This window comes from Electrona antarctica (genome assembly GCF_951216825.1).
Source record: "Electrona antarctica genome assembly, chromosome: 8".
Classification (NCBI taxonomy): domain Eukaryota; kingdom Metazoa; phylum Chordata; class Actinopteri; order Myctophiformes; family Myctophidae; genus Electrona; species Electrona antarctica.
The window spans coordinates 50,517,141-50,541,199 of NC_136789.1; the positions used below are offsets into that span (position 1 = coordinate 50,517,141).

The window sequence follows — 24,059 nt, forward strand, 5'->3', positions numbered from 1 at the left end:
CATGGCGGTGTGTTGACTTGACTGTTGACACTTTAACATACAAAGACACATGCGTGTGGTTTCAACATACAAAGAAAAGTAAAACGTGTCGTTTCAACATACAAAGAAAAGTCAAACGTGTCGTTTCAAAACAGTGTGGTCGTTAAGCAGCAGGGGGACGTTTGTTAGCAGCTCAACCACTGAAACACAGCAGGTAAGATGAACTGATTCACGTTGTGTTTCATCCCTTTGTCTACCTGCGACAGAGCGCCGGAACTGGCTATCTGCGCGTTCCTGCCTCTGTCGCAGGTAGCCAGCCCATAGACATATATACATAGACGCCTCATTTGCCGCTGCAGTTCATTGGAGCGACGTGTATCCCAATGAAGGCGGAAGTGCAGTGCTGAAGGCTTTTTTTTTTTTAACAAATCTTTATAACAGTCATGACAATATACATTACAAAACAAGACAAACAAACAAACACAAACAACAAAGTTATTAACAATACAACATCAGAGCCAGGGGGGATTAGATTACTAACAGAAAACATTAAAAGAGTGAACACAAAGCAACAGTTCTCCGCAGCTTTCTTATTTAGAAGTGCTGAAGGCATTTGCTGAAGGCGACTGCGTCGCTGCCCGAGTGACGTCACTCATGTGAATCCTCCATGTCTCTCGCTGTCACTCAAGTGACTACTGGCCAATCACAGCGCGTCTTTTCCGGGACTTATGTTACGCACGCGGAAGCTTGACAAGCTTCCGCTTTGCTTCCGCTATTCTTCGCAAGGAATGTCGGGAAAATAGTGCCTTCAATTTTGACACACGCCTCAGAGCCGGAAGGGGCGTCTATGTATATATGTCTATGAGCCAGCCACGGTGCTGGAGGCGGTACAATAGGATGTCAATAAGGAAGTCAAGGAAGGAAGGAAGAGAGCTGCCAAAACGGTCTAACAAACATTAAAAATACTTAACGGCTTCTGAGCCGTTCGCGGGGGGGGGTCAGAGGGTTCCTTGTCTCCTATAGCTCTCATATGCTTCTTTTGGAATATGTCAGCGTCATATCCACAGCGCAGCACAGGGGTAAGTCAGGGTAAGTCAGATTGCGTCCCACGTCGCTTGAAGTCGACGAGAAGGAACCCTACGTAAAGTCATCAAAATGTCAGAAACTTTAACGTAGGGTTCCGAAAGGAGCTATTATTAATGTAACCCTGACGTTACATCGGTGTGATTTCGCCTCCAATTTGCGTTTGCGATCTGCTTGTCTTAAACGACGTTAAACTCACCAATATTGCAGCTGTAGTCCAAACTTGAATTATCCTCTTTCAATCTGCCGAGCTTGTTTTTCATAAAAAATCCCCCATAGACATGTTATGAGCAACTTTCTGTCAAGAAATTCTGTGCAGGTGATTATTTTTCTAAGTGCTGGAGTTTGGAAGCACTCGTCGTAAGTCACTGTACGGTCCTGTGTACCACCTGTTCGAATGTGCACACAATGCAGGAGGCAGCAGCTCGACCCGTTAAAAAAACGAGTGCTTCCAAACTGCAACACTTAGAAAAAGAATCACCTGCAGAGGATGTCTTGACAGAAAGTAGCTCATAACATGTCTACGGGGGATTTTTATGAAAAACAAGCTCGGCAAATTGAAAGAGGATTATTCAAGCTTGGACTACAGCTGCAATGTTGGTGAGTTTAACGTCGTTTAAGACAAGCAGATCGCAAACGCAAATTGGATGAGTGGGGAGTCAATGGAGGGAGGGTATTGCAACTCTAGATTCATCCCATTATAGAAAGAGTTGCAAATTGAGATTTTTGATTGATTGATTGAAAAATGTATTAACAGTTTGCAGAATTACAGTACATTTCAAGCACAAACTCAATACAAAGGCTGTTAACTGTGAGTGGACGACCCAATTAAGCATTACACTTGTTTCCAATAGGGTCCACAATGTTCAATTCATCAAAAACATTTAGAGACGTACAAATAGACACTTCTATATAGACAAAGGACAGAACAGGAATTCATCATAAAGGAGGTAAAAATGGTAAAGAAACATATACAGTGAGGGAAAAAAGGGGTGGGCGGTGGGGGGGATTCACGTTCAGCTCCGTTCATTTGTTTGTTTTCCTTGGAGGAGCTGCGTTGGGTCCCCAAGTCGGCTCTGTGGCCGTACCTTGAGTTGGCTGTGTGGCCGTGACCATCTCTTGTGTTGTCCTTGTGTTGGGTCCCCAAGTCGGCTCAGTGGCCGTACCTTGAGTTGGCTGTGTGGCCTACTGTGTAGCCTACTGTTAAGGATGTCTGTTTTCTTACTGAGTGAAAGAACCATGTTGGACTTGCAGCTCATCCCATTATATTTCACCTTGAAATGCAATTGAGATGTAAATGTAATTGCCCTTTTCATCCTTTTTAGACTCATTGTGTATTTAAACCTAAACAACAGCAAGACATTTATATAGATTGTGTTGTTATCATTGTAACCCTGTAGTTAACATCAATGTTTTACAGCATACAGCTGGTTAATCTGCATATAAATTAAGCAACAAGGTGCAAACGTATGTTGTAAAGCAGTAGGATATTTACTCTGTCCACTAATGTTAATGTGATTGTCAAGTGAACTTAGAGCTCCATGTCTTCATGCACCAGACATTTAATCCTTACCAACTAAACATTTGGCATGCTGTATTATTGTGTCAGTCCTAGAATGACCATCCAGGTAATTCATGCCATTGAGAATTTCCTGTCTTGTTCACAAGCTGCACATGTAGCCACAAACACACTTTGTGTTTGGCTCTCTCCTTTTCAAATTATGTTGTTTGTATACTTCAAGTTCATTGTCATATATCACACGTTTACAGCAGGTATAAGGGATATAGGTGGAATGGTGTTGTGCAACATTATATAGCCTATATCTATTAGAGACTGACCAATATGGAATTTTGTGACCGATACGATATACATACAATCACAGGAGCCTTAAGCGTTATTCATAGTCTGGATTTTCGGTGGTGAGGTGACCACTGAACTACAACATGACGGCAGATATGCAGACCATAATACCAAGTACCTCCAGTTTGACATGCATTAGGCCACAGACCCCCATTTGATTCAATTTTGCTCTCTGGGAGAACACTATCATCAGTGTTAATTTAACTCTGAAATTTTTTATGCTTTTGGAGTATACACTAGCAGTGTTGTTTTTGGCAGGCTTTTTTATTTTTATTTAGTCAGTCTTAGTTCGCATTTTAGTCGTCCCTATCCTAGTTTTAGTCAAAAATGTTATTTTCTGAATTTTGGGCTTATCTGGCCTGTTATCATTTGTATATACCTGATTGCTTGTTTCTCTCTCAAATTCACAAAATGTGGCAACCCTGGTCAAAGCAGTGTTTGTTTTGGTTATAAAGCTTTGCTTTAGCTTAGCACAACATCTAGCAGGAGGCTGCAGTAATGAATAACAAACGGTATTTAGCAATGTTATGTCCCAGCCAGAACTTTTGAACGTATGGATATGTGTGGCTGCTCCCCTTAGTTTTCTAGTAAGCCAAACCAACAAAGTACTTTTTACATGTTGTGGCTGTTTTCTGTCATCACGGAGTGGAGTGCAGTGCAGCTCTCTCTCACACACACGCTCTCTCTCACGCACACACACACACTGAGGTGTCTCTCACACACGAGACACCTCGGTGCACTCTGCTGGAGAAAATAAATCATTACACTAGGTTTTAAACCAGACTGAGACACAACATCGGAGACATTTTCAGTTTCTCACCGACCTTATATGGTCATATCGAGGCAAATACTCCACTTGCTGACCAAATTAAAATAGTAATTAATTGAGCAGCCCTACATTTTTGAGTGGTGCAAACCACTCCAACAACCAGCTTTGTCTGTATGTTTGTGTACCTGTGTACCTGTGTACGTGTCCGTGCACAGGTGAGCATGGTTGCTATGGTTGGTGTGTGACGTCACTGACATAGCTGATCAGACTATATAAGACCTTGCACCACTCAGTTCACACAGGTGTGATTTTTTTATTTAAGTTAAGCATGATTTCTTCCCTAATACATAAATGCCATTATCTCAAGATTCAGAGAGTTGGGCTAACACCGCTAGGTCTCTAGTTATTAAAGTGATTCCTCATTCACTTGATTTCAGACCAGTGTGTGGAGTCCAGACTGCAGGTGAAGATGAATTCTCCAGACTCAGCCAGGGACGTTTCTATTAAACAGGAACCTGAAGACATTTCTATTAAACAACCACACCTCAGTAAGTTTCATGTGCTCTTCCTTTCATATTTTCTGTTCTGTAGGGCTGCCACAATGTCTTATTTTCACTATACAATAACAATGGCAAAACATATCATGACGAAGTTTGTAAATACATCAAAGATGCGATTATAATAACAAAGTGTTCAATGGTCAGTGCAAGGAAGCGTGAGATAGAAACAGCAAAACAAACAGCAAAATGACCTGCCTTTAGCTGTAGCCTATAGCAGGCTATATTGTTCCATTTTGTGACGAGAATAATATCTTGCATGTTCATAATGATAATTGTCAAGCCCCAGTGCACGCTCTCCTGTGAGGGTGCACTTGTGTTATGAGTTGTCGATGCATTGTGGTAGCCAGCTTAGGTGGTTCAGGCATCTGGTTAGAATGCCTCTCGAGCGTCTCCCTAGGGAGGTCGAGACCCAGGGCAGACCAAGGCGCAGTTGGAGGAAATTCATCGACTCACTGGCCTTGGAACGCCTCGGGATCCCCCAGGAGGAAGTTACTAATGTTGCTATGGAAAGGAATGGCTGGAGCTCTCTGGTGGAGCTATTGCCCCCACGAACCGACTACGGATAAGCGGTTGAAGATGGATGTATAGTAGCCTATATGTTTCTGATGTGTAGTCTAGGCGCTGGCAAATTGTCTCTTGGTGGTGTACTGAGGCTAAATTGGTCTGGCGGACTCACTGCATGCAGACAAAACCTATTCTAAACATTACTCCTGGTTCAGAGCCCACGTGTGAAGTATTGTGTTTTAACATGGTATCATGACTCAAATGGAATAAGTAACTAAACATAGAAATTCTAATTTCTACTCGCAATATTTAAGTTGCTGATATGTTGCTAAAGCTTTGAAGGTAAGAGCTAATTTTCTACATGGAACATGGACAGTGGAAGAATAGTTTTGCATTTTAGGAATCTAGTATTAACTATTATGTAATTGTTCTGCTCCTAGACATCCTGCACATGGCTGTGTGTAAAGAGGAGGATTCTATTAAACAGGAGAGGAGCCCCAGTCTGCTCCAGGAGGAACCAGAGCCAGACATTAAAGAAGAACAGGAAGATCTACTTCAAAGACCAGAGCAGCCTGATGAGTCAATGCTGACATTACTAGCAGTGAAATGTGAAGAAGAAAATGATGATGATGATGAAGAAGAAGAGATCTCTTCCCACTGCTCTGAAGTTGAAGTTGAACTTGAATCTGACACTGAAGTCACTGAAGACGATGATTGGGAGGAGACCAGTGAAGACTGTGATGACGAATGGCGTGACAAGAGTTTCAGTGAGTCAGGTTCCCTGAAGAGACACCAGCATGTCCACACTGAAGTAAAGCCTTTCCACTGTAAACATTGTAAGAAGAGTTTCACTAGGTCTACCTCTCTGAAAACACACCAGAGTGTCCACACTGGAGAAAAACCTTTCCAGTGTAAACATTGTAAGAAGAGTTTCACTAGGTCTACTACTCTGAAAACACACCAGAGTGTCCACACTGGAGAAAAACCTTTCCAGTGTAAACATTGTGACAAGAGTTTCAGTTTGTCGGGTACCCTGAAGACACACCAGCGTGTCCACACTGGAGTAAAACCTTTCCAGTGTAAACATTGTGACAAGAGTTTCAGTGTTACAGGTTCCCTGAATAGACACCAGCGTATCCACACAGGAGAAAAACCTTTCCGGTGTAATCATTGTGACAAGAGTTTCAGTGAGTCGTGTGCCCTGAAGGTACACCATTTTGACCATACCGGTGAAAAACCTTTCCACTGTAAACATTGTGGCAAGAGTTTCAGTCAGTCACGTCACCTGAAGGAACACGAGCGTATCCATACAGGAGAAAAACCTTTCCAGTGTAAACATTGTGACAAGAGGTTCACTGTTTCAAGTAACCTAAAGACACACCAGCGTATCCACACGGGAGAAAAACCTTTCCACTGTAAACAATGTGACAAGAGTTTTAGAACTTCATCTGACCTGACTGGACACGAGCGTATCCACACTGGAGAAAAACCTTTCCAATGTAAACAATGTGATAAGAGTTTTAGAACTTCATCTGACCTGACTAGACACGAGCGTATCCACACTGGAGAAAAACCTTTCCACTGTAAACAATGTGATAAGAGTTTTAGAAAATCATCTGACATGACTAGACACGAGCGTATCCACACTGGAGAAAAATCTTTCCACTGTAAACATTGTAAGAAGAGTTTTTCATATTCAGCTTCTCTGAAAAGACACCAGTATGTCCACACTGGAGAAAAACCTTTCCAACGGAAAGACTGTGAGGTTGAAGAGGTTCAGTGATTCAAGTAGTCTGTATTCACACCTTTGTGTCCACAGTTCTCACTGTAAACGGTGTGGCAAAAGTTTCAGCAACTCAGGTCACATTATAAGAAACAAAAATCACACCTGTGTGAAGTGAGGGGCGCTAATATATTAAAGTCTAACTCATGTTGATTAGGTGAGGTAATGGTGATGTAAAACAAACGGTGCCAACACAAACATTAAATGCCATTAACAATAAAGAGACAATATGACGTATTGAGGGACAATGACGTAATTTTTCCCTTCATTGTCAATGGTGTTTTTAAAACAAACATTAAACCTGTATATAGGAGGGGCTAGCACCCCTCTAAAAAGAAACTTTCTACTATAAATATATAAAGGGCTCTATAATATATATATATATATATATATGCTAGAGGATGCCATTACAGTCATGTATTGCTAATGTCATGTTTATTGTTTATTGTTTATTTAATGGATCCCCATTAGCTGACGCCGGGGCGACAGCTAATCTTCCTGGGGTCCATATAAAATACATACAAAAAGTACATGAAAATACATAATTACAATTTATTCTATAAAATTAAATGCAACATAATAAGAATATGTAAGGGGGGGCATGAGGAGAGACGGAAGGTGTGTATTTGAGGCGAGGCAGGCCCTTTTAAGTGGAAGGTGTGTATCAGATAAAAGAAGCAGCGCTTTGTGGGTCCTTTAAATATAGAAACCTGTAAAGAGGTGCTCTTTGGAGAGGGTTTTGCACTTTCAGGTCAAAAGTTATTTTAAGGTTCAATTCCTTTGTAAATATCACAGTGGGATGAAAATGAAGGTGGTGAACTTAAAGAAGGCACACAGCAACACTGTTAAGTTCAAGTAGAAAATCCTTTATTCCATCAAAAAAGTAAGGCTTTACAAAAACGCTGTTGACCAACGTGTTTCAGCCTGAGGCTTCATCAGGGTTCACTCTATGTTTGACAGGTGTACTGTATGTTAAGGTGTACAGGGTGTACCTTGGTGTGTTTGAGTGCATCAAATCGCATACATTTAGGGCTCCAACTACATTATTTGGATTATTCCATTGATTACTTTTTGTTTCATTCAACAAGCTTTATTTCAATGATTTGATTAAGCATTTAAGTTATATTTTATACTTTAATTGTCACAACGTTGTCATGCATGATTTAAAATAAAAGTTCAGTTGTGACCTCATACATATTCAGTTTTCACTATTTTGATTGTATTGGTTTGACCCAAAATGGGGATGAATGTATTAATTCAATCAATTAGTCTAATTGCTGCATCAAATAATAGAGTTTTTATTTATAAAATTGATTAACGACGTCAGCCCTGTTATATTAAGTTGCACAACAGTGTTTGAGCATCTCTAAAATAGGGATTGATTCAATAATGGGTTAATTTATCACCTTAATGTTTAACAATTAATTTCCATAATAATTTAAATTTATTAGTTGGATTAACCGTTGCACTCCTAGATGGATGTTCTCTTCTCTACAGGTCTAGAAACAATGGACAGTACCCGAGACCAACAGTAGGGGGCAGCAATACACCAACTGGCGTCTACTCAAACTGGTCAGGAGAAGAACTCAGTTACCCGGGAGGACTCCAGTAAACACAAGTTGTGAGCCACTGTGAATGGCTGGCTGCCGATCCGGTGTCGAGTACGGCCCGGATGGTGTTTGGTGTTGTGACTTGACGTGCGGGAAAATTTAAATCTGTGCCTATTGTGAGATTAACTATTGGGCTGTGAATTGTGTGAAAGTTGAATCTGTGGCAAGAAACAACTGTGAGAGATGGCGGAGGACACAGGAGGCGGACGAAAAGGGAGGAGGAAGGGAAGAAGGCGAAAGGTGGAGGACGAGGGGGGGTACAATCCCTCTCCCGGGGTAACCAGGGCCTCAGTCAGTCCGGTGTACAACCCCTCCTCGAGCCCACAGCCATCAAGGCCCGTCAGTTTGGAGTACTACTACTGCCCGACTGTATCATCTGATGATGAGCTGGTAGTTGATACCGAGGTAGAGAAGCATTGCAGCCAGAGTGATGCGGAGAAAGTACCTGAGGAGAGTGACGAGGAAGAAGCTACGGAAAGGGCTCGTGAGGTGAACCAGAAGGAGCAAGACTCGAGACGATTTGTAAACAAACGGCGAAGAAATGACACGACCAGCCCAGAGAGTGACAACAGACGAGAGGAAGTATTGGTGGCTGGAATGAAGGCAGATGGTTTGAAGAATGGGGTCTTTAGTGATCCACACGGGGTAGGCAAGAGCCTAGCAGGAAAAGTAGGAAGGGTACGCGAAATAAGGGTTACACGCAGTGGACTGGTCATTATTAAGTGTGGAACAAAGCAGCAATTGGAAGAAATCCTGGCAATCACAGAGTTTGACGGCATCAGAGTGAGATGTTTCCGGCTAGGAGCAAAACCGAGGAAAAGGGGAGTGATCAGCGCGGTGCCGCTGTCACTAGACAGTGAGGCGTTTCTTCACATCGAAGGTGTGTGTGAGGCTAGGAGGATGAAACTGAGTAGAGAGGGAAGGAAGGAGGACAGCAAGTCAGTCTGTCTGACATTCGAAGAAGAGTTGCCAGAAAGAGTCTGTGTAGACTACATAAGTTATAGAGTCAGACCGTTCGAGGTGGCACCACTACGCTGTTTTTGCTGCCAAGAGTATGGCCATGTAGCCGCAGTTTGCCGAGGGAAAAATAGATGCAAGACATGTGGGCAGATGAACTGTGATGGGAAATGTGATGAAGAGCAGGGGCGACCTCTTAAGTGTGTGAACTGTGAAGGAAAGCACCATACAGGAGCAGTGCAGTGCCCAAAAAGAGTGAGGGAAGTGGAGGTGAATAGGATGAGGAGGAAGGAAAATGGAATGTCATACGCGGATGCTGTTAAGAGACTGGTGGGGGAGGAATGTATGTCAGAGGAAAAAAAGGAGCCTGAGGAGGGAAGGAGTGGAGACCCAGAGGGCATGATGAACATGTACGTGGACAAAAAGAGATTCCTGGCTTTCATTGCCATGGTGGTGAACTGTGCTGTAGAGATAACGCGCAAATCAGAGAGAATCAATATGGTGCTCGACGCAGCAAGGAGGTTCTTAAACGTGGAGGAAATAACTCCTGAAGAGCTGGACGTTACTCTGAGAGAGGGCTTTGCGCCAACTCAGCCAACGGGCTGAGAAATAGGAGAGGATAATAGCACGGGGATAACTTGGGTGGGCACTATAAATAATCTGCACGGAGCTATATTCCAAAGTGTAAGGGATAGTATTCCCATCGCCTGAGGAGGGCAGCATTACACATACCAGTGTACAGCCTGCCGGAAACTAAAAGAAGAAGAAGAAGAAGAACTCAGTTACCCACAATGCAGTTGTGAAAACAACATGGCGGTGTGTTGACTTGACTGTTGACACTTTAACATACAAATACATAATACGTGTGGTTTCAACATACAAAGAAAAGTAAAACGTGTCGTTTCAAAACAGTGTAATCGTTAAGCAGCAGGAGGACGTGTGTTAGCAGCTCAACCACTGAAACACAGCAGGTAAGATGAACTGATTCACGTTGTTTCATCCCTTTGTCTTTATTGACTCATCTTTTAAGATGGATCATGAATCGTATTTCTGTTATATCTGCTTGCTTGTTATAAATGTGTTCATAAACAACCAGTGGTTATAGTAGTGTAGGCTACGGTGCTGCTTGCCTAAATTTAGACCTTCGGTCGTAAATGTATTTTCCATCTACGAGAGTCTAAGCGAACTCGCCCTTTGTCCTTCGTCCAAACCCCTCTGTCCTTGAATGGCTCTGAACATGTACATATGCAAAATCTGAGGTGCAATACTGCTGCCCCACTTGTTCGGTTTATATGCGCCTAGCATTTAAAACCCGGAGGTCCGTAGTTTAACAAAAGTGTTTTAATCCATTCTGTCTCGGAATATGTCATCCATCTTGGATCTCTCCTCTATTGCAACTGCGCAACACCAGCGCCCCTGCCGGTCAAGGTTGCGTAGCCAGTTGCACTCCTTTGGGGAGACGATGAAAGATCCAAGATGGAGGACGGATTCCGAGACAGTGGATTAAAACACTTTAAAAAAAAAAATTAAACTACGGACCTACGGGTTCTAAACGCTAGGCGCAGATAAACCGGACAGGTGGGGCAGCAGGGTAAAAGCAGATGGTGCATTTAATTGTACATGTTCAGACTTCAGAGCCATTCAAGACCAGGGTTTTTTTTAGGGGCGAAGGACTGCAGGGGCGAGTTCGCTTACACTCTCGTAGAATGAAAATGTCAGAATCGATACATAGGCCTACATTTACGAGAGTCTAAATCTTGGGCTAAGATGGAACATGGTGTGTGTGTGTGTGTGTGTGTGTGTGTGTGTGTGTGTGTGTGTGTGTGTGTGTGTGTGTGTGTGTGTGTGTGTGTGTGTGTGTGAGAGATGACTTGGTCATATTGTGTTGTGGTGCACACACATCGTTGTAACAAAAATACACAGTATTGTTTTGTTAGCCTGGGTTCCAGCCTGATTCGCTGCGTTCCGCGGATCTGAAAATGTCACTGCGTAGCGGGCTGGAGCCTGGAACCCAGGCTATTGTTTTGTGACTCCTTGAAACCAAAGTGTTTCCAAATAGATTAAATGGTTGTAGTTTTCTTGTTGACCAAAGGGCGACTCTCTTTCCATAATCTTGGCTAGATCTGAACAAAAGATCGGTGTTTATTAACAAAACACAAGACCAAACAAAGAGCATCATTGTCAAATCGAATGCTTCAAAAATATACGTTTTAAACATATTTGTTGGAATCCTGAATTCAAATAGTTATAATTGATGTAGTTTATGTTGAGCATGATTTATTTCCCTAATAGCCTACATGAATCCCGTAATCTCCAGATTCACATGTTGGAGAGTTGGGCTAACACCAGGTCTCCAGTTATTAAAGTCCTTCCTTATTCACTACATTCCAGACTGCAGGTGAAGATGAACTCTCCTGACTCAGCCAGGGACGTTTCTATTAAACAGGAACCTGAAGACATTTATATTAAGCAGGAGGAACCTGAAGACCACTCACACCTCAGTAAGTTTCATGTGCTCTTCCTTTCTTTGATATTTTCTGTTCTGTCTGGTTTTCACTATGCAACAACAATGGTAAAATATCATGACATCTATAATATCCCGATTTGAAAAACCATCATTGGAATATCTCTCACATTTCATTTTGAAAGATATTCTATTTAATATTTAGGACTTTCAAACTAGGAAGGGTATGGCCTGGTCAGCCTGCAATGACATGCATAAGATCTGGTCATCCCAGCTTAGTAAGAGATGTGTAAGTAAAAATATTTAGGACGACTGTTGAGCCGATTCTACTCTATGGCGCCGAGACATGGACACTTTAAAATAAATTAGAGAAACGGTTGCATGGCACTTACACCCGCCTTCTAATGAGAGCGCAAAATCTGTCTTGGAAGAGCCACCCATCGACTGATCTAATATACGGCAGCCATCCCCGTGTTTCTTCACTAGTCCCAGAAGAACACAGTTTGCCGGCCACCGCTACAGAGCTGACAATGAGGTTATCTTCCCTTCTTCTCTGGAGTCCTGCCTCAAAGCAGACCAGAGGTAGAAAACTGTCTTTCCCTGATGTCATCGCTAGAGACACGTGCATCAGGAACTGGGGATGGCAATGAAGGACCGGAAAGTCTGGCGTGGCATTGTGAAATCCACGATCTCGACCGCGGTCGAAAAATGATGATTATGATTTAATGTTTATTTTCTTATTACATATCCAAAAGCAACATTGTATTTTGCACAAATGCAATGCAAAGGTAAACTGGACCATATAAGTTCAACTGGTGTGATTTTCTTTACAGTATGGATGTAGGTCTCAAACAGATTTCTTTCTGGTGTGTCTCTGAAGGAGACGAGGGCCCTTATTTACACCACGTTGATAAATAAGGGCCGAGGTGTCTAGAAATGGCTCTGTGAGTCTGAACTGTGTGAGATAACACAGATCTTTGTAAGTATAGTGGGTTTAGGGAACCCATGTTGGGGTTCTTGTTGCCATGTACGGTACTAGTATATAGCATACTATTTTTGTAATATTTGAGGGCCCTCCTATATTCAGCTATTGTGTAGAATTTTGTCCTAACACAAACATTAAATGCCATTGGCAATAAATGGAGAATTTACGTCAGATGTGTCTGAGCAAATGATGGTGACGCACGATGATAAGAAATACCTCACTTCACACAGGTGTGATTTTTAAATAAATATTTGATTGTTTTAACAGCAATGTCCCTATGGGACTATGTCCCTATGTTTAGAGTACCAGTAGGGGCAAAAGTGGCGCTGTTGTGCCAGAAACAGAGAGAGAGAGAGAGATAGTGTTGCACTGTTGCCTGCTAATTACAGAGAGAGAGAGAGAGGGGGAGAGGGGAGTTGCACCACTCGGTTCACACGTGTGTGATTTTTCATAAAACGTAGGTCAAGATTTAGAGGGCGTTTTGAAACGCAAAAAAGGATTTACAGTCTGCACTCTGCACTTTCTTAGTCATAGTTTACAAAACGTTACTATTATGTGTGACACATTTCTATGAAAACAAGACTTGCTTGGCCGACTGGCAGCGTGCATACAGCGGTTTCTGAGATTTGTCCCAGACACACAAGAAGACGCATTCACAGACTCGCAGACGTATAGAGCTATGCCATGAAAGTATCTTACATAGATTGTTAAGCTACCCACCTACATTTCAAGCTTTCATTGTCAGAAATGCCTGTTTCATAATATCATGCACGCTGTGGCATTACTAATTTACTCCCAAATCAGAGCTCAGGTGTGAAGTTAACCCATTCTGGGCGGGAACCCCTTTTGGTGTTTTAAAGATTGTTACATTAGCTATTGAAAAATAGCAGATCTACACGGCACTCAGTGCCGCGCTATTTGCTTGTAGATCTGCTATTTTTGAAAAATCATGAAAATGTGGTGCAATCTTTGAATATATATTTTATATATATATTCAAAGGGGGTCCCTGGAATGACATATTTTCAGATGGGGGTCTGCGGGCAAATACAGATATTTTTGGGGGTCCTTGACATGATCATGTTTGAAAACGACTGACAGAAAATCCTGACATTTTCAGAAAACCGTCAGGATTTTGAATACATTTTGTAGAATCGAACTTGGGTCTGAATGGGTTTTTACTCCCAAATCAGAGCTCAGGTGTGAAGTATATGTCCATAACTCATTTTGGGGGTAAAGTAAATAATATATAATTTCAGATAATCTAACATAAATCTTGCTAAATCATTCAGAACTGTAATAACCTGTAGTTAGTAACTTTAGTCAATCATATCTTGGTAGGTAATAGCACATTACATGGAACATGGAAGAAGAACGGATGGATTTACATTTTAGGAATCCAGTGTTGACTATGATGATATTTTCCCTGCCCCTAGACGTCCTGCACGTGGTGGTGTGCAAAGAGGAGGATTCTCCTGGACAGGAGAGGAGCCCCTGCAGTCTGCTCCAGGAGGAACCAGAGCCGCCACACATCAAAGAGGAAGACATCTCTTCCCACTGCTCTGAAGTCGAAGTTGAACTTGAATCTGACTCTGAAGTCACTGAAGACAGTGATGATTGGGGGGAGACCAGTGGAGGTCAGTCACCTGGGGGTTAAAAACAGTGACAGGAACTACATGTGTGGGGGGAAACTGGGTGTTGACAAAATAAGAGACTATCAACCAAAATTAGTTTGCAGTTGCAGTTAAGCCATTTTGACCTGAGATCAGATTCTAAAAATGTCTTCTACATCCTGACTGATTTTTAAAAATTAGCAGACCTACAAGCTTGTAGCGCGCCACTCGGTGGCGCGCTATGAGCTTGTAGATCTGCTATTTTTCAATAGCTAAAGCATAACATAATGCTAACACCAAAAGGGGTTCCCGCCCAAAATAGGTTAAGGCCTATTCATAGTCTGGTTTTTCGGTGGTGAGATGACCACCGCTCCGGTAGTGAGGTGACCGCCGGAGCTGAAATAACGTTGAGCGGTGGTGAGTAAAAACGGAGAGAAGGACTGGGGCGGTGGCGGTGGTTTGCTCTTCACTGTGGCTCGTGACGTCATGTTGTAGTTTGGTGGTAACCTCACCACCGAAAATCCATACTATGAATAACGCCAAAATGCAATTATAATATTATTATTAAAGTTGTCCTTCTTAGGAAAAGTGGAACTTAGAAGTCACTTTAGGTTGAGTCCCTGTCTGCAGGGAAGGATAGCCTGCGAGATCTCAACAGGCCTGAAACTTAAGAGAACTACAGTACGCACAAAAAGACACGGACAAAAGACAAGCGGTTATACAGCTGCCATTAACACCTTGATGGCCCAGACCTATTTAATCCATTAATAAAATTAATAATTTTATAAAATTTAATAAAATAAAATCATTTATAGCGCCCGGACCACTTTTACCGGGGCACCGGAAGTTGTTGTGAATGTCTGTGTAGCAGCTAACAATAGCCACACTACTCTAGAGTCGATCGACAACAACGGGAGGTAAGAATAAAAATAAATCTATCGCCGTCTAACACAGGATCTTTTTTCATAATTAGACGGGATGATTTAGATCGCGAGTTATGAACGTTTTAAGATTTTCGTTTTCATCAGCTAAACAGGGGAGGGAGTTTTTCGATGACGTCTCACTCTTGCGCGTCACAGCGGACCGCTCCCAGGCTGTGGAGTGATGCGATCGGTTTTGATATCATTAATCTCCGTCCTATTTATCAATCTCCGCCTTGGGCACTTGACCATGAACTTGAACTTGACGGTGATCTCCGCCCTGGGCCTCCAAGGTGTTAATAGTGCTGTTGATTGCCAGGTCAAGTCAGGGGTCAGGCTCAACGCACATTTTTAACCTGCTGACTCGCACATTTGCGGTTTAACCCATTTTGGGCGGGAACCCCTTTTGGTGTTTATAGCATTATGTTATACTTTAGCTATTGAAAAATAGCAGATCTACAAGCTCGTAGGTCTGCTATTTTTGAAAAGTCTTGAAAATGTGGTGCAAATCTTTGAATATATACTTTCAGAGCGAACGTTTTAAGTCAAATCTGTGCTTCTGGGAGGGTCCCTGGAACTACATATTTTCAGATGGGGGTCGGCGGCCAATTACATATATTTTTGAGGGTACTTGACATGAAAATGCGTGAGAACCACTCGCATAGAAACATGGTTTTTTTCAGAAAACTGTCATGATTTAGAAGACATTTGTAGAATCGTTCCCAGGTCAAAATGGGTTTATTAAACGCATCCTCCGAGAGATCGGTCTGATCTCCAAGCAAGTTGGAGTGACGAGCGAGCAACACTAAGGGCCGATTCATACTCCTATTTTACCGCTGTTTCGGCGCTGTAGTGCCTAAATGATTTTGGCTCGTCAGAAATTTTCAGTAGCACCGAAGAGCTGACTTTAGGACGGTACCCGCCCCCCCGAACCTCAAATGACGTCACATTGTAGGCTCTACGGCGCCGAACCGACTTTTATTCGGCTCTAAAATAGGAGTATGAATCAGCCCTAAATCGTGGATTTATTTTGGCAGGTCAATTTGAGATGAAAAGGTTACTAGTAGGCCTGCATGTATGTATGACGATCAATACTATTAGAGAGTGGTCTAACTCTTCACACGGGTGTGAAGGGAGTTATCAACGTACATCATCATGACATAAACTAGATGCTATGCCTATTTGCTCAGACACTATGACGTTGTCCATTATTATCCACTATATCAGGGGTGGGCAACTTTGACGATGGAGAGGAACACTATGTTTCCACACTCACTCCAGAGGGCCACGCTGCATATTACTGTTGTAGCAAATATAGCAGATCTACAAGGTCTCAATGCGACGCGTAATCCTGAAAAGTTACAATTTTATTATCTTTCAAATGCCTTTCAAATGGCTTTAATTATAGTTATGTAAACTGTATGAACTAAATACAAATACATATGGACATAAAAAAGAGAATAACGTTGTAATAATAGTCATTAAGCTACATAGACTGAAGTAATTAAAGCCGGTCATGTTTGCATGTTTGGAATTGTAACAGCTGAAACCAATAATATAACAGTATTCCGATATTAACCTGCGGGCCACATTGAGTGATGGTGGGGGCTGCATGTGGCCCCCGGGCCGCCAGTTGCCCATGTATGCACTATATTATTAACTATATTAATTGTTCACTATGTGTCTGTGTCTTGTGTGTACTGTAGTTCTCAAATTCTGCCCAAACCTGACCCAACGTTTTAGGGTGTGTGTGTGTGTGTGTGTGTGTGTTTTCTTTCTGTCTGTTTGTATTATCTATTGAATGGACAATTGGGAATTTAATGTTTGTGTAAGACAAAAATAGACACTAAGCAGACTTGCTCTGACACTGACGTAAAATTCTCCATTCATTGTCAATGGGAATGTTATGTTTGTGTAGGACAAAAATAGACACTGAGCCGATTTGATCTGGATTAGTGGATGGAAATAGCTGGAAATCACAGCATTGTTTTTAGCCTAATTATTCAGAAAGCCACAGACCACAGGAAATCCATTGAATGTTGCCTTTATTTGTAATGACCATTTAATATGCATTGTACTCTCAAATAAACAAAAAGTAAAAGTTCAAAGTTTTTGCGTGAAATTGAGGTCAGAAAACAAAAATGTATGTCGCCAAACCTTTAACCTTTAACCCAAACACAGGCCTTCATGATGGATGCTTTCCGAAAATGTCTGTACTCACCATTTGTATCCTGCCTCTCCCCTTCGCTCTCACCCTGTGTCACCCCCATCTCTCTCTCTCTCTGTCTCTCAGGAGTGATGTCCCAGTCGTCCCAGACTCAGTTCTTCTCCTGTTCCGAGTGTTCATACTCCTTCACGTCTCAGGTCTTCCTCCATAGACACGTCAGGACGAGACACAACGATCACTACTGCCAAATGCTGAGGAATGGACAGATTACCTCATCGACCTCCGTAACCAGCCAGAGACGAGGAGACGCCGACGAACCGCCGAGACCTTACCGTCATCGACAGTTTGCCGACACACTAACTGAAGCCCAGACACATCATCAGCTGACTTTCACAGCTAACAAAACGCACATCTGTGAACACTGTGACAAGAGTTTCTACAGGTCGTCTGACCTGAAGAAACACCAGCGTGTCCACACCGGAGAAAAACCTTTCCGCTGTGAACACTGTCACAAGAGTTTCAAGCAGAACGATCACCTGAAGACGCACCAGCGTGTTCACACCGGGGAAAAACGGTTCCAGTGTGAACAATGTGACAAGAGTTTCAGTCAGGCATCCGACCTGAAAAAACACCAGCGTGTCCACACCGGAGAAAAGCCCTTCAACTGTAAACACTGCGACAAGAGTTTCCGAGAGTCGGGTTCCCTGAATAAACACCAGCGCGTCCACACCGGAGAAAAACCTTTCCAGTGTACACAGTGCAGCAAGAGTTTCACCTATTCGTCCTCTCTGAAGAAACACCAGCGCCTACACGTCGGCGACGAACCTCGCTTCTACTGTGAACACTGCGACAAGAGTTTCCGAGAGCCGGGTTCTCTGGATACGCACCAGCGCGTCCACACCGGGGAAAAACCTTTCCAGTGTGAACAGTGTAGCAAGAGTTTTACCCATTCGTCCTCTCTGAAGAAACACCAGCGCGTACACGGTGGAGATGAACCGTGTTTCTACTGTAATCATTGTGACAAGAGTTTTACTGCAGAATCCTCTCTGAAGACACACCAGCGTATCCACACTGGGGAAAAACCTTTCCACTGTGAACACTGTGACAAGAGTTTCAATGTTTCAAGTAATCTGAAGGCACACCTTCGTGTCCACAGTTCTCAGAGGACAAAGAAATGTCCACTGTAAACGGGTGGGACAAAAGTACCAATAACTCGGGTCGCATGATCAGACAGTAGACACTAGGGATGTTAATAGTTAATCGATTAATCGCCGTTGAGAAATTATTCAATTAAACTTAACAGTTAACAATTAGCAGTAATCGAAAATTCTGCGTCAATTCGTGTCAATAGACCGAAGCCTCCATTCTCCAGCTCTTTTCTTTTTCTTTTTTTTTAATCCTTACACCAATTTCTTTTCAGCGTTAACCTTAAAGGACCACTTTTCAACTTCTCTTCCTATAATTGGTCCTAACTAATGTTCATGATAAAATACCACAAATTTTTCCTACTCAGTATGTGTCTCATAGGAAGGCTGTGGGCAGAAACCCGTCCACCAGTGACATCATCGATGGTGAATCCAAGCTAATAGAAACGGCAGGCTTTCTTTTCCTGAAGAGTTGCAATGCAAAAGTTGAAGCCATCGTTCTCACGATAATACAAATGTAAATATATTTTAAAACAAATCTTGTTTTAAAAAAGAATCTGCCTAATGATGTCACTGGTGGACGGGTGTCTGGACTGCCCAAAGCCCTCCTATGAGACACAGACTGAGTAGGAAAAAAAGGTGGTGTTTTATCATGAACATTAGTGAGGACCAATTATATGAAGAGATGTTGAAAAGTGGTGAAGTGGTCCATTTAACCATCCATCAATCTTGACTATTATTTTAGCTAGAGGATGCCATTGCAGTCATATATATTGTAAATTATTCTGGTGCTATTCATGTATACAGTAGAACTGTTTTTATTTATGTATTTATTTATTTCCTAGAATTGTACTGTTTTGAAATGAATCAATTCATGTTTCAATCAATTAATGTAATTTGAACGTATGTAACCTTCTCTGTGTTTTATTACATGCCAATGGCTTTGCCCTAGCCTCAGCGACCTTATAGGCATAGGCTCAACTTAGATAGCATTTTATGTAGACATACCACTCTATAGTGTACACGCATGCATAATTTAATTATATAGATATTCCACTGTTAGGTTCTTATGGTAAATGGTGCATTTATATAGCGCCTTTATCCAAGGCGCTTTACATAGATTGTGCATTACATTCACCCATTCACACACACATTCATACACCTATTGCGGCGGAAGCCATGCAAGGTTCCAACCAGCACATAGAGACACACGGGGACTACAAATTTCACGCCCCCAAATGAGACAGCGGCCCCACTTCTGGTCCGTTTCAACTGTGTACTGCAGCTGCCAATGCAATCCCTATGAGAGGCATCATGAAATACCCTAATTTCACTGGTTCATTACTGAGGCTATAGCGATTTTTTTTGTGTTCTAATAAAGTTCCCATATGTTTGATTTGTCCTTTTCAATGTCACATACCTGCCATCTCAATATACATCCTACAATGTACTATAATATACTCCATCAGTTTGTGAAAAGTACTAGCATTGTAATTCTCAAGTCAAAGTGGTCGCACGGTATATACGTCACGGATGCATCCCCTGAGGTTTTCAATACCCAGATATATTTGTTGTATTTCGTTTCATATGCTATGTATTTGTTGAAAATGATCTAAACAGCATCTTGCAAGACTACTATTAATACTCATCTGGAGAATTCACTAGGTAGTTGAAAATGTCAGGATGTCACTCCTCCATTTAGCTGGGTTATTTTCCCATGCAACTATTCAGCAAAGTTAATTATACAACAAGTTGACAGCGGTAAAACACACGTCGGAGCTCCGTGGTAGGTAGAACATATATAGTGAGCCCGTGACATGTTCAAAATATAGACATGAATAACAAAGTCAGTCAGGATCGGGATGTATATTGAGAATTCCACTCTTCAAAGTCGGCGCTCGTAGCCTCGTAAAGGCAGTGACGTCCCTTAAAAGCGACAGGTTCTCTGTCTGCCGTCTCCCCTCTGCTCCCCAACATTATGGGTAACTCATTCAAGTGGTAAATTAAATGTGAAATACATCCTCTATTGAGAAAACAACAATATATGTTGACAAAGACACTTCATACATTTGGAAACATATTTTTATTCAAATCAATATAGTCTTCAGTTCATTTCATATTATTTTAAAAGTAGGCTAACTACAGTTGAATTTCAACGGACTTCTATGGGCTGGCCTGCAGTATCCGTGCCAACGGACCAGAAGTGGGGACGCTGTCTCATTTGGGGGCGTGACATTTGTAGTCCCCGTGTGTCTCTATCGGGAGCAATTTGGGGTTCAGTGTCTTGCCCAAGGACACTTCGACATGTAGACAGGAGGAGCCGGGATTCAAACCGCCGACCATGGATCATTGGATGACCTGCTCTACCTCTTGAGCCACAGTCGCCCCTTATCTTACGCTCTACCTCTTATCTTACGTATGATCAACGATGACTATTTTTATGTATTGCCATGTTTTTGTTCTTGCTTACTGTAAGTCGCTCTGGATTAAGAGGGTCTGCTAAATGCCTAAATTGTAAATGCGGGGCACTATTAAATTATTTCACTCATTAAATATCAGTTGACAGAGTTAATCATTTTTAATTAATTATTATGACTAACACCCGGTGACCCGGACTGGATCCACAATTTGACATGTGACAATTTGGTTAAAACACACAAAAACAGAGCATAACATTTTTTTCTCAACCTTTTTCATGTGAAGGACCCCCAGAATTATATTTAATTGGCCGCGGACCCCAATCTCAACACATATAGTTCCAGGGACCCACCTCAGAAGCAAAGATTTGAGTTAAAAACATTCGCTGTGAAATAATATATTCAGATTTGTGCCACATTTTCACGAGTGCCGCGCTACGAGCTTGTAGATCTGCTATTTTTCAATCGCTAAATTAGAAACATAATGCTTAAAACACCAAAAGGGGTTCCCATCCAGAATGGGTTAAACTTTAACCCATTCTGGATGGGAACCCCTTTTGGTGTTTTAAAGGGTCAGTTCAGAGTTTTTGGACTTAAAGCTGTAGGAACATGGAACTGGGGTTGTGCTGCTGGCGTAGTGATACTGGACACAAAAAAATATTCCAACTTCCATGTGACAGAGAGGTCAGTTGAACGAAAGTTGCTGGTAGAAATAGGTCAACAACACAAATGACGTTAGTGTTGTAGGTTCATTTATTTTTAATGCATGGCCCCCAGACCCCCTCAAAACGAATGGAACTACTTGATATTCACCAAAAACAAGACCAGAACTCTGGGAATCAATTCATATATACCTTTCCAACCACTATATTAATGGCAGGTATTTCCTCCAGCTTTAAATCCAAAAATCTGAACTAACCCTTTAAGTGGTTCCCGTGGACCCCTGGGGGTCCTTGAGGGAGTTCCAGGGGTCTCCAGCTAAATGATAGTTAGGAACCAAATGGACCTGTAACTGAGAGTTTACACATGGTTCCGATTAAATTAACATGGGTTTTACAATATCAGAGATAGAAAATGCCACTAAATGGGGGTCCGTAGGCTGTTGCATATCAAACTGGGGGTCCTTGAAATGAGAATGGTTGAAAATCACTGCTAGACGTAAAAAATATTCTCTTGTGGGGGTCCCTGGCATATCTTTTCAATTGGGCAGCTAATGAGCGTCATTTTGGGGGTCCTTGACATGAAAAAGTTTGGAATCACTGTTGTGTGTGCGTGCGCGGAGTTTTAAATACATTGTTTTTTTTGTATGAGTGCGGTGCAAAAAGAAAACATGTGTGCAACAACATGCCAACTGTTTTAAAGTATTGTACAGTAACAACTAAAGTCTGTAATGTTTATGTTGTATTAAAAAACTATCTAAAATAAAGGGATTTAAGATCATTACAGCTGGGCTGTTGCCTGAGTCCAGTGCATTCTGTCGCACGGAGCCGCCATTGGACTGGCCCCATGAAGTGAACAGAGATGTCGTAAGTTAACTCTCCTTCAATTTTTACCATTAGGCCTACTGCAACAAACTACTATAAAAACTGGTATCATTTAAGGTAATTTAAGAGGAAACATTTGTGAAAATGGCCCATCTACAAGCCCAATGTGACATTGGCATTGTTGAGCTTTTAGATCGGCTATTTTCACTATTTATCTGTGGAACCCAAACAATCTAATTTGTAATGGCTCAATTCCCTATACATTCTCACGTGGGGGAGTCCCCCTGTTTTACATCAGGGTGCTCCATATTACAGTATTTTGTGCCAATGTTGGCACTGGTGCCAAAGGTTGCCTACCTACCCCATATAATAATAATGGATAATATAATAATACAATATAATATAATAATAGTTAATTAGCCTATATAGGTGGTTTAGGTGAGTTTCTTTTTTTTTTTTACTTCTGGATTCCAGTGCTGGAAAGTAACTATTAAAGTACATATTTATGTAAGTACTGTTCTTAATTAACCAAGAAGCAGAAAGCGCCTTTTTGTTTTGTTTGTATATTCAATTTAAAATATAGACCTATAAAACGTACGTACGGTCACTTGCCAGTGGAGGGCAGCATTTTACACTTCGCACTGTGTACAGCCTGCCGGTGTTACCAGAAGAAGAGGCGACGTTGTTATTATTATGAGAGAAAAATAAAAGAAAATCATCATATGGTGTGTGAGCTCCGACTGACTGACTGATGTTACTTTACAATACAATGAAATTATAAACACTGTTGAGGACGGTTAGCAGCCCTGCCCAACCAACCTTAAACACGGCAGGTAAGATGAACTGATTCATGTTGTGTTTTATACAAACAAACATCTTTAGCCCAAGATTTAGACTCTCGTAGCGTTTTTCTTTTCGATTCTGACAATATCACTCGTCAAAATCGAAAAAAAACCCCCGCTACGAGTCTAAATCTTGGGCCTTATCTTATTGCTGTAGATTCAGGGTCGGATCATTCATTCACTCCTTTCTTTTTAGTGCCGACAAAAAGTCGGTTCGGGAAGGGTCCCCGAACCGACTTTAGTGTTCGGCTCTATGAAAGTCAATTCATAGTCAGTCATACTCCCTCCACGGCCGAAGCTTGTAAATATTGGCGGTCCTTGACATGAAAGTGGACGGGAATCAAGTTGCGCGCAGCGGATACACATCTGCCTGGCCCTCGCTGTGGAGGTGCGTCCTCCTCCAGCCAGCTGTGCTGTACAGTGTGGCGTGGTAGAGTGGTGGTGTGTTGTCTTGTCTGTTGTGGTGTGTTGTCTGTTGTGTTGTGTTGTCTGGTCTGTTGTGGTGTGGTGTGTTGTCTTGTCTGTTGTGGTGTGTTGTCTGTTGTGGTGTGTTGTCTGTTGTGTTGTCTGGTCTGTTGTGGTGTTTTGTCTTGTCTGTTGTGGTGTGTTGTCTTGTCTGTTGTGGTGTTTTGTCTGTTGTGGTGTGCTGTCTGTTGTGTTGTCTGGTCTGTTGTGGTGTGTTGTCTTGTCTGTTGTGGTGTGTTGTCTTGTCTGTTGTGTTGTCTTGTCTGTTGTGGTGTGTTGTCTTGTCTGTTGTGTTGTCTTGTCTGTTGTGTTGTCTTGTCTGTTGTGGTATGTTGTCTTGTCTGTTGTGGTGTGTTGTCTTGTCTGTTGGTGTTGTATTGCCTGTTGTGGTGTGTTGTCTTGTCTGTTGTGTTGTCTTGTCTGTTGTGGTGTGGTGTGTTGTCTTGTCTGTTG

At 42.1% G+C, this 24,059-nt stretch overlaps 2 protein-coding genes and 1 long non-coding RNA gene across 4 annotated transcripts in view; all 3 read left to right on the forward strand.

Annotated features, from left to right (window-relative positions):
- LOC306928167 lies at positions 1–7,510 on the forward strand. The gene is made up of 3 exons (XR_013790639.1): positions 1–193; positions 4,130–4,240; positions 5,197–7,510. It is a non-coding gene; the product is annotated as an uncharacterized lncRNA (long non-coding RNA).
- Positions 7,511–9,940: 2,430 nt separating this feature from the next.
- Positions 9,941–19,589, forward strand: LOC306927957 (uncharacterized protein). Of its 2 annotated transcripts, none has more exons than XM_079507856.1 (4): positions 9,941–10,077; positions 11,498–11,607; positions 13,990–14,190; positions 17,380–19,589. In XM_079507856.1, exons 2-4 carry the CDS (start codon positions 11,511–11,513, stop codon positions 18,438–18,440), a joined length of 1,359 nt encoding a protein of 452 aa, XP_079363982.1. In that variant the 5' UTR covers positions 9,941–10,077; positions 11,498–11,510; the 3' UTR covers positions 18,441–19,589. The 2 variants fall into 2 exon arrangements, with proteins under 2 accessions (XP_079363982.1, XP_079363983.1); XM_079507857.1 differs by lacking the exon at positions 9,941–10,077 and adding an exon at positions 10,797–10,883.
- A 3,342-nt stretch (positions 19,590–22,931) lies between these two features.
- The window catches only part of LOC306928564 (uncharacterized protein), a 9,122-nt gene continuing 7,994 nt past the window's right edge, over positions 22,932–24,059 (forward strand). Inside the window, exon 1 of the mRNA XM_079508796.1 lies at positions 22,932–23,132. The gene's annotated coding sequence lies outside the window, so the exon portion shown is untranslated. The remainder of the gene's footprint in view (positions 23,133–24,059) is intronic.